Below are 11,506 nucleotides of genomic sequence, written 5' to 3' on the forward strand. Positions count from 1 at the left end.
GGCAGATTATGCTGACAGTAAAACGCTGACGTCCTGCTAGAAGAAGAGGAAAGACAGCTCTACTGATGAATTCCCTCGTTTGATCATAAAATGCGTCCCACCAGCAGTGAACTCAACAGGGTTTGGTTGTAAGCGGACCGAGACCCACGTGTTCGAACCGGCATCTGATGCAGACCCGAATACAGGTGGAGTGTTCACACATGTCAGAACGGAGCGAACTAAAGAAAAAAAATGACGGGTCTGAAACAAACAAGGTAGGAGAAACACCCTGAGGAACCTCTCCATCTCTGGCTAACTGTCTGCACCGCGCGCCCACGGCTGCGTCGTCTCAAACCGATGACGTTTGCGATGTTTTCATTTATACGACTCAGCCGGCCCACCACGAACTACTGTCTACCCCTGTAATTCAGGCCCCAGACCACTAGAAGGTGCTTCATGGCCCACAGGTTGAGAAACCCTGACATACAGTGTCAGAAACCTCCATTTGGTTTAAAACATGACCTTAAATTAAGCGTGTAGTTTGCACAGTGCTAATTGGTGGGGCATACACCCCCTTTACTTGTTAGCTACATTAGCCTCGTAGCTCCAGTGCAAAACTAAAGATGCAAACATCAGACACCAAATACGTCTCAGCTGAAGGACGACATTTTGTCATAGAAGGAAAAAACAGAGCTTTAAGGAACAAAACGTCAATTACCTGAGTGATCCTTCTTCTGCAGAAAGGAGACTCTCCTCATGACGGCTATTTTGGTCTTCTCTAGGCCATCTTTAGTCCCGCTGCGTGCCGCTCGCATCAACTGATGGACCTGTAGAAGGGGACAAGAGTGGACAAGAGATCAGAGACTGACCGCAAGTCGCTTGATGGGGAACGATCAACCATCATATGCTCTGAAACACTAAAAGGTCGGCACATTTAGACGCTCCTGTCATTTACAGCGCTGCAAGGCTTGTGTTTGATGCAGCCGGTCTTCAAGGCCATAAACCCCACCCTTTAGCTGAGTGAAATCTCAGCGAACCTCAAGCCACAGGGATATTTTTAAACTAGAGAAGAGCTGGTGGCCTCACTCCCGAGAAGCAGGGCATTGATTGAGACCAACTGGTGATGCCTCAGATGTGGCGGTAAACAGACTCCAGTGGATTCATTTATATGTGTCCTCAAAACCAACCCATAAACTCATTTCAGCGGCAGATTAGAGTGAGCAAAGCAGGGAGAGTTGGTGAGAGAGAGATTGGAGCAGTGCGAAAGCGGGTTAGGGGTCCATCAATAGACATCAAACTTTGACCTTTGGACTTTAAATAGGAATGTGCGTTATCATCCAAAAGCCATAGACGTTTTAGTAAATATCTATCTTTTACTCTGTCAGTCATACAGATTTGTCGCTAAAGGACGTTAAGGGAAACTATAATAATAGCAGTATATATACACACACACACATATATATATATATATATATATATATATATATATATATACACATATCACTGCTGTTGGAAGAAAACCTTGTATCTCCATTTTTGTCGTTTTTCAGTTTTTGACCTAATTTGAAAATGCCTGTTGCTTTTTACATTGTGTGTAAATTTCATGAAGGATGGAGCAAAAGATGTGACCCAAAATGACCTGGAAAAAAGTCTGGTACAAGGTTTTCCTCCACAACAGCAATATATATATATATATATATATATATATATATATATATATATATATATATATATATATATAGCGATTTATATATAGTCGATCAGCCAAGACATTCTTAACCCATGCAACTTGGCACCCATCACATTGATCCTCCACCCATCACATTACAAATGTTGCATTTGGAGTCTTGTCCAAGAACAAATTTCAAATTGACTCCAAACTGAATGTCTAAATCATTATATACTTAATTCAACTCATGCTGAGTTGTTAAGTCATATGTAGCACCTATTCATGTGGTTTCTGACACTGTTTGACGGGGCTCATCAAATAGATTGGATCTAGGGCCGAACTCTCACACAGCAAATGCTCTCCTACAAACTCTTCAATCTGCAATTAAACACAGTTTTATTCGCTGTTATATTAGAACATGGTGATTATTAAGGATGGCTGATGTAAGTTGGTGTCTTTAACACACTCTTCACCACTGTCTGACAAAAAAAAAGATTTTCTATATTAAATAGTGCAAGTATATACCGTACATAAATTTGTACATTCCAATAGGTGTTGAAGTTGGGTGTGCTCAGTTAACTGTTACATCTATCAGTACTCAATACTTGGTTATCAGTTAGGGCTGCAACAAACGACTAATTTAACAGTCAAATAATTTATCACTTACTGAAACGAATAATTGATTATTCAAATTATGAATAATACTACATTACCAACTCATGTGGCTATTAGCTTTTAAATTTAGCTTGAGGTTGTTTTATGCATTTGCTAACTAACAATGAAGACAATAAAGATGAATAGCATTCGAGAATTCACTGTGCAAAGTAGCAGCAATAAAATATAACAAAACTAAATCAGTTTTCCTTTAATCAAGCAAATAAAAAAATCTGAATTTTAAACAGTGCAGTCTGTCTACACTCTGTCGTGGCAAACTTGTTCTCTACGAACAGTTACATTTGAACGACTTTGTGTAAACATTTAATTTCAGCAGTAAGCCTTTGTCCAGCTGCCCTGTGTGTTCACAGAGAACTACCTCCTGAAACTGTTTGAGAGTGGTGGCCAGTGTTAGCGGAAAACACTGAATCTGAACGTACCGATGGCCTCAACGTTAAGACGATGATGCAGTGTTTAAAACTGTAAACGTTATCTGGAAAGTGAACAGGGTCACTGTGAATAACAGTTACTTGCTTCTCTGTTTCAACTCCATTAACGATCACAGAGAGCAGGATTAGGAAATAGAAATGTTCCAGCTCAGCTCAGAACATAAAGAAGGACGAAATTTAACACTAACATTAGCTAACTAGCTCACTAGCACTACTATTGCAGCGTCCCAAACCACACACTGCACTAATGAGTGCACTTCTAATAGTATATGCGCTGTTTTACACACTATTTAGTGAGCTAGTATGCGGTTTGGGACGCGGCGCATCTTACCGAGATTAATCTTCTTCATCCAGTGAGCAGAGTTTCCCTCAGATGCTCCAACATGGAGGATGTGCTCCCATAGCCAGCTAAGGTCGGCTTTACAAATAGCACAACTGACAACTGAGTTTGGCGTGAAATGCTCCCACACTTTTGAGGATGCTGTTCTTGAAGCAGCCATCGCGCTTTTGTTAACTCTCCCGTAAGAGCTACTGTCACGACATTCCTAATGAGTGCGAGAAAGACGTGTAATGACGTCGCCAACTAATCGACTATTAAATTAGTTGCCAACTAATTTGGTCGTCGATTTTAGTCAACTGAGTCAGATATCCTTTAGCTCATTGGCTCATCTAAAGAGGCAGCCTTTTTTGAATAATAAGGCATTACACTATTTCTGAATAATAAAAACGTTTTTATATGTATTATCCAGAATGTACATTCGTAGTTGGTGCTTAAACAGTGTTCAATGTTTTATTATTTATTTAATGTAATTTTAATAGAACTGAAAAACAGTTTTGAAAACTGGGTTGAGAACAAACAAAACCTGCTCATCGGCTGGATCTGATGATCCTGGCTATATGATAAACTGCTATCTATAAAAATGGAAGGTATGGACAAAATTCAGGCTTTACCGTTTACAGCTATCCTACTATTCTATTTCATGCTATTCTTTCCATTTTTATAGACAACACTGTCGATAACACTACAAAACTAAAGAAGCAAAGTTCAGACTCCAAATATGTTGACTGACTGACTACATTTGTTTGTTTTGTTTTTTTGCCAAACAACTTCTGAACTGTACATTTCTTAATGTCAGTAATATGTCAAATATAAGTTTTGTATTCGTTTGTATATAAATACTTTGTAAATATTGTAACTCTGCAAAACATGGTCAGGCCACTCAGGCTCAGTGGACTGAAAACAGAATTGGATGGAGAGATGCAGAAACAAAGAGAGAGAGTGATACAGTGCAGGAGAGAGTTTTCCTCAGAGTGACCGTAATCTTTCCCAATGGACATACTGACCCATTCAGCTCCTTTGAGGCCCACTCTCCCATTTGATATTCACTACTGCTCAAAAATCTGGAATCTCTGTTTTTAATACTAAATTTGGTTGCAGATAAATGTGTACAATGAATTATAAAATTCAGTTACTGTAACTTATTCTGAAGAAATTACGGTCCCAGTGTATCTAATAGCTGTGTAGTTATGCATGAATAACATATGCAACAACAATGTACTGATGATGACAGTCAATGTTACAGATGGATTACAGAAGTACAGCCTATGTAATTACACGTGTATCAGCTTCAGTTTTGCCTTATTTAATTACACAAGTGGATCCTCTACAGAGGAACTTTCCTGTAGTGCAGTGTTAAAGTTAAACTTTAAAGTAAGTGGACAGTTCCTGTGTAGTTATTATGTAGGTACTATGTAATAAAGGAGTGGTAATATAGAAATAGCTTTGGTGGAAATGCAACACATTTAATTAATGTCCTAAAAGTTTTAAGATAAGGGGACGTCTGCTGTTCTGTCTCATTACAGAGTGGTTTAAAGCTGAAACTGGTTACAGTATCACAGCACTAGCAACATAAATGCTAGCTAAATGTTAGGAAAGCTGGCAGATACAGTGTAAATAATGTCTTAATGTAAGTTATTACAAACTTCCTTTTACTGATGGAAACACTGCTGTTCCAGTCTGATTACAAATGTAATTACATTCATGTTATTACCCATGTGTAATTACATGAGGGAGAATAGGCTGTTACAACTATTAAGATACACTTGTGTAATTACACGAGGCAAAACTGAAGTTGACACACGTGTAATTACATAAAGTTTACTTCTGTAATCCATCTGTAACAGTGACTACATCATTAGTAGTTACATTGTTGTAGCATATCGCTGTTGTCGGAAGAAAACCTTGTATCTCCAAAATGGTAACTTTACAGGAGAAGGAAAAAACATACCTTACTTTTAATGTAAGTCAATGGAACCTGACTTTTTTCCAAGTCATTTTGGGTCGTTTCCTTTGGTCCATTCATCACGGAATTTACACACAATGTAAAGGGTAACAGGTATTTTTAAATTATGTCAAAAACGGAAAAGCGGCAAAAATGGAGATATGAGGTTTTCTTCTGACAACAGCGATATGTTGTTCACATGTAATTACACAGTTATTAGAGACCCTTAATATAAAGTGGGGCCGAATTTACTATGAATAGACAGTAACCTTGATTATCATTAAATAACTGTTTGCTCTTCCTAAAAACCTGTCAAACAAATACTGAACAAAGCCATCTAAAATATCTTCTGCTGTTATTACTGAATACAAGTAACATGACAAGTGATTCCAAACTTTTGAATGCCAGCGTAAGTGCTTGTATACCTGGTGTTTTCCCCCCAGCCTCATGGCTAGCTCCCTCTTGGTCTTGGCACAGCGTTCCCTCAGCCGACGCACATCAGTGGGCAGCTACAAGCATCACAGGGGCAGCAGCACAGGGGTCAAGTCAAAGGGCAACCAGAGACACCAGGGAGTAAGAGGGCGGGGGAAAGGAGAAGGGGAAATAAAGGGATGAGCGAGGGCAAAAACCAGCAACAGCATCATGGGGACGAACCCCAAAAGCACACAAGGGAGAACAAACAGGCATTAAGGCATGGCTTTAGCTTTAGGCTACATTCACATTACAAGGTTCAGTGGCACAGACCTGATTCTCTGCATAAATGTGATGGTGTAGTGATTTGTGCCCTTTATACACCGATCAGGTACAACATTCTGACCACCTCCTTGTTTCTACGCTCATTGTCCATTTTATCAGCTCCACTTACTATATAGGTGCACTTTGTAGTTCTACAGTTACAGACTGTAGTCCATCTGTTTCTCTGCATACTTTGTTAGCCCCCTTTTACCCTGTTCTTCAGTGGTCAGGACCCCCATGGACCCTCACAGAGCAGGTACTATTTGGGTGGTGGATCATTCTCAGCACTGCAGTAACACTGACGTGGTGGTGGTGTGTTAGTGTGTGTTGTGCTGGTACGAGTGGATCAGACACAGCAGTGTTGCTGGAGTTTTTAAACACTGCGTCCACTCACTGTCCACTCTATTAGACGCACCTGTGTTGTTGGGCCACCTTGTAGATGTAAAGTCAGAGACGATAGCTCATCTGCTGCTGCACAGTCTGTGTTGGTCATCCTCTAGTCCTTTGTCAGTGGTCACAGGACGCTGCCCACAGGACGCTGTTGGCTGGATATTTTTGGTTGGTGGACTATTCTCAGTCCAGCAGCGACACTGAGGTGTTTAAAAACTCCAGCAGCACTGCTGTGTCTGATCCACTCAGACCAGCGCAACACACACTAACACACCACCACCACGTCAGTGTTACTGCAGTGCTGAGAACCCAAATAGTACCTGCTCTGTGAGGGTCCATGGGGGTCCTGACCACTGAAGAGCAGGGTAAAAGGGGGCTAACAAAGTATCAGAGAAACAGATGGACTACAGTCTGTAACTGTAGAACTACAAAGTGCACCTATATAGTAAGTGGAGCTGATAAAATGGACAATGAGTGTAGAAACAAGGAGGTGGTCATAATGTTAGGCCTGATCGGTGTATAGTGGCCAGCGTTTCTGAGTTCTGTACAAATCATTGATCATTAAGGATTCGAGTCCAAATCAGGTGGATGGGGCGAGGTGTTCATAATACAGTTATGCCTGAAGTCAAACAGAGGGCACAAGGGAAGGGGCAGCTGTTCAGCCTGTGCATGTGGGTTTTTCCATGGTCTCATCAATGACTGATATGTGCGCGTAAATGTAAACCATAAGGCAATAAGGCTTGTAGGGTGAATGCAGTTTTAGTTGTAAGCATTAGGAGCTCAGAGCGGTCTGGAGCAGAAGAGGACTTACAGAGCTGCTGTTCCTCCTCTAATTCAAATCAGAACGAAGCACCGACTGATTTTTCAAACTGAAGCCACGCTCGGGCAAGTCCAGCTGCTCTGTGAAAGCCAATTACAAACAGGCGCTCCAGCATTTCCCTAAAACCAGCTCAGTGAAGCTCTGAAAGTTTAGTGTGCGATGGAGGAGCGTTATGGAGACAAGCAGCTTGTAGGAGTGGGTAGAAAATCAACATTTGACCCTGGATCAGTTCCTGGGTAGGCTTCTCCCTCAGAGAGGCGTCATGTAGTTTCAGAATGAATGTCATCCACCACTTACGCTGTCATAATATACATACCTAGATGCCGCGTTGGGTCCAGCTAGGCATGTCAACGGCACCGCCATTTTAGGGTGGTCAACATCGCTGCTGGACTGCATTCAGTACCATTACAGAGCAGCAGTTTAAGAAAGATACTGTCCAAAATTACACTATTTCAGGAATATTACTCTCAGAAAGTGGGATGGGATTATATAACGGAGGGAACGCAGCGATCCACACTCATGTTTGTGTGTTTATGTGTAACATTGGATATGGCTGTGTGGTTGGTGACACACAGAGAACCTGTTGATGTGATTGTTTTTCCTCTGGTTTTATATTATATTTCTTTTATTCAATAGTCTATTCAGGGGGTCTTAACTTTATGTAGTAGTTATTTATTTACAGTGATGGTTAAAGCTTTGTAGCGGTAAGTTATAGAATTCCTTAATCTGTGTAGATATTCATAATAGCTAATGTTAGGACCTTCTTACACGAAGATGAAGTTAGCTTTTTATTTGCCAGCTTCTTGTTCAAATTTTCCCGTTCCACCTTAAATGATGCAGCTTCAGGGGCCAGAAAGTGACTGCTGCACCACTTAAGGTGGAGCGGGAAAACTCAGACAAGAAGCTGCGAATAGGAAGCCAACTTCAGCTTCGTCCTTCTTACTGTGTTTTGGGGGTTTATATTATTTTTATGTGTATTAAGATTAGAAGTGATTCACACATTGATGGATTTGCTGATGTGTCTGATTGTGTTTCTCACGCTAAACTCGGTTTTTAACGTCAGGTCCAGACTGAATACTTTCCTGCTAGTCCGGACGGCTAATTATCATGATCAGTTATTAAAGTAATAAAAGCTACCGAGAGCAGATCCGTGCAGCCTGGATTAATCTGTGTCTGAGGATTATAACAAAACAGATTTGGTGAAATGGTTGAGCAATAAAGTTGTGACCGATTTAATCCTGAGACTCATCGTCTCTCAATACAAGTGAGTATGTTCACTTGACCTCTCCAACATGGCGGATGCTCAGACGTATTGCACAGATAGAGAACAACAGACAACGCAGCATCTAGGTATGGATATCTATGGCTTATGTTAACTTAGCATATTAAATACAGTGCTTAGGACTTGCCACTGTGATGTCAGCACCCATCAGGACCCAGAACTTTAATGTTTTAACAATAGTTTGGAAAAGAAAACAGACAAATCATTATTGAGGAAGACCAAGGATGAGATTTTGATTGACATGAAGCTGAATGTTGTAAAATGTACCTAAACGAATTTTTTTTTTGTTAATAAAACCTTTGTGAGGTACCAAATTGAAAAGATAAAGTGAAATTCAAACATTACTTGGACTGTCTTAAAAGAAGGTAAGTTACGACGTTCCCAAATTTTGATTTGACTTGTATTTTGAGGTTTTTATTTATCCAGGTCATCAAGCTGTATCTAGTAGAATCAGCAGTACTTCAAGGCAAATATACCGGTGCTGTAAACTTCAACATGTTTTGTGATTCTCTTAGTGTTTCATTAAATTTTCACCTGATAAGCCACTTAGGGCGGGTTGGACCAGCATGGATTTAACTAAACAGAGTTTAGAGCTAATCAGGATCTTGTTATTCTAGGTTTTATTTAAAACCGAGTTCTGTTGCACCACTTAATTATAAACCTCCATCAACAAGTCTGTGATTAAAGCCTTAATCTGTGATTAAAACTGTAACCTGCCACAGTTTTGATCGTCTGCCGTGATGGATTCGGTAGTATGATGAACAACATTACTCTCGACACTAATCTACGAAGTCTCACTGGTGACATCCTGTAGAAATGAAAATAATGCATGGCCACAACTTAATAAGGCATGGGAACAAGATAATTCAGTCATGGCCACGACTTAGTTAGGCTTGGGAACAGGATCCTAATGTGGGGCCACGACTTAGTAAGGCATGATCTCGTTTCCATTAGGAGCTCATTCCCACGCGTTAATAAGGCGTGGCCATGTATTACTTTATTTATATGGGATGTCACCAGCAGGGCTCTGTACGAATCATTACCTATGATTTATGTTTTTCCATTTTGAGTAAAAAAATAGCATAAAACTACATCAAACACAGCTCCCAGAGGCAAAGAACGAATCCAGATGTTACTAGACTTGGAGGCTCAGCGTCAGGAGGAGCTCTTTAGACAAACCTGAGAAGATTATAATACACATAAAACGTGTAATTTGATCCATAATGCTTTAAAAACATATGCTCTGTATGTTATTCTGTAAGTTGCAGATTTACAGTAAAATCTCAAAGATTACTTAAATATAAGGCCTAAACACTGAATATAACTAGAGAAGCCTTTCAGCCTGTTAGCGATCTGCCAAGATGTTCATCCTAGATTATCTTACCTGGGTTACATTTAGTCTGTTTACTTCATTTATACACAGTCTAACTGTAAAACGTATGTGCTAGTGAGATCTCACTGCTGTGTTTATTTTATTCTATTATTTCAGTGATGCATACAAAAGCTGAGTGCTAATAGCGCCCCCTTGTGGGGAGAATCATTAGCCATAAGTCAGTGAGTTACACAACAAAATTTACAATGATTTCAATTTAACCTTGATTATTTTTAAACTTGGTTTAAAGTTTGCACAACATGATTAAGAGATAAATCTTGATTTTAACCAGGTTTGAGCTTAATCCTGGTTGGAGCAACCATAAATGAGTGAAATGTCTTCAATATGATTCCACAAATCCACTCACCTTGACTCATTACTAGTATTTTGATGCTATAGGAGGTTTGATGCTGGGGAAACACATCAAAGCAATTTTTACACTTCATAGGGAAACCATTAGTTCTCAAGTATGTGCAGTGTAATAGTGTTGGAATTGCTCAATGGACTGATAAGGGATCACTCAGGTATTAAACCGAAGTGTCTAATTTTTACTGGGCGAGTGCCTAACAGGTTGGATGAAGGTGAGGATGGCGACGGGCAATTGGTTTCTCAGGGACATCTGCCTGGGCAGAGTGCTCTCCACGGCAGCCTGACCTCAGGACCACATAAGGGCAGCTAATGGGGTTGCATAGTGAATTCACACATTCAGTCTGGGCCAAGTAGTGAGAGAAATGCTGGCGTATACTGAAATGAGCAGCTTTAGGGAAATGTAGGCAAACACTGCCCCCCTGTGGTCAAAAAACATACAGTCTCACAGTGACCCAACCAACTAAGATGTCCTTCATCATTTATTTTCTGTGATAAATATAATATTCTAATGTAACGGAATGTATTTTTCTGTAAATTCTCTTCTATTTTTCCACAACATCTTAGCAGATTCAGCAATATTTGACCCTTGCATGAATAGTTACGAATGATATGAAAATAAATGAAAATGATTTTGATATAGCAGTTTCCATTTAGCAAAACAACTGCAATTGCATCTCAATTCCATAAGGGTTGGGACAGTATCCAAAATTCTAATATAAACAGAAATCCATGTTTAGTCAATTTACCTTGACCTGTATGAAAATGCATTTAGTACAACACAATAAACTTTGTTTTGTCTACATATACACTGATTCCAAATTTGTTTCCTGCCTCACATTATGAAAAAGTTGGGACAGGAGCATGTTCAACTCAGTTACATCACCTTTCCTTTTAACAACATTTAATAATCATTTGGGGACTAAAAAAACACCAATTAATCCAGTTTTTAGGCAACATCTTTTTTGTCAGCGTTAATGGTGCTATTACAGATGTGCAAGTTACTCAAGCCATGGGCACTAAAACACCCAAGACAGACCCTGGCTTTTCAACTTTATGCCGGTAACAATCTGGTTGGTGCTTTTTTTCAACATAACATTCATTATACTCATAATTAATCTACAAAGTTGGACCACAATACATGTTGCTGTTGCGCATCAGGCCACTTCAGATGAACCTGAACCCAGAGAAGTTGGCGGTGTTTCTGGACATTGTTCTGCTGTGTTTAGTACAGTCTTCACTTGCATTATTGACAATGGTTCGTCATTGTGGTGCCCATGGGGTGATATCCAGCACAGAAACATGCTGTTTTTTACTGCTGTCTGAAGGGTCAAAGGTCATAAGTTTTCTAAACTTCCCCTTTAAAAAAGAGATTTCTCCAGATTCCCTAAATCTGCTGAAGATATTATGAACAGTAAAGGGTGAAATACCTAAATCCTTCCAATCGCCTGTTGAGGAACATCTTAAACAGCTGGATTATTCACTGATGGATGTTTTGACGAAGTGGC

At 39.9% G+C, this 11,506-nt stretch overlaps 1 protein-coding gene across 3 annotated transcripts in view; it reads right to left on the minus strand.

Moving 5' to 3' along the window:
• arhgef10la (Rho guanine nucleotide exchange factor (GEF) 10-like a) overlaps positions 1 to 11,506 on the minus strand; it is a 310,750-nt gene that overhangs the window by 239,028 nt on the left and 60,216 nt on the right. For 2 of the 3 annotated variants that reach the window (XM_036559119.1, XM_036559117.1), the window contains 2 exons: positions 5,459 to 5,542; positions 698 to 806 (listed from right to left, as the gene is read on the minus strand). In XM_036559119.1, the coding sequence (XP_036415012.1) occupies positions 698 to 806; positions 5,459 to 5,542 (193 nt within the window). The remainder of the gene's footprint in view (positions 1 to 697; positions 807 to 5,458; positions 5,543 to 11,506) is intronic. The other variant, XM_036559118.1, reaches the window with a different exon arrangement.

This window comes from Colossoma macropomum, unplaced genomic scaffold (genome assembly GCF_904425465.1).
Source record: "Colossoma macropomum unplaced genomic scaffold, Colossoma_macropomum, whole genome shotgun sequence".
NCBI lineage: Eukaryota > Metazoa > Chordata > Actinopteri > Characiformes > Serrasalmidae > Colossoma > Colossoma macropomum.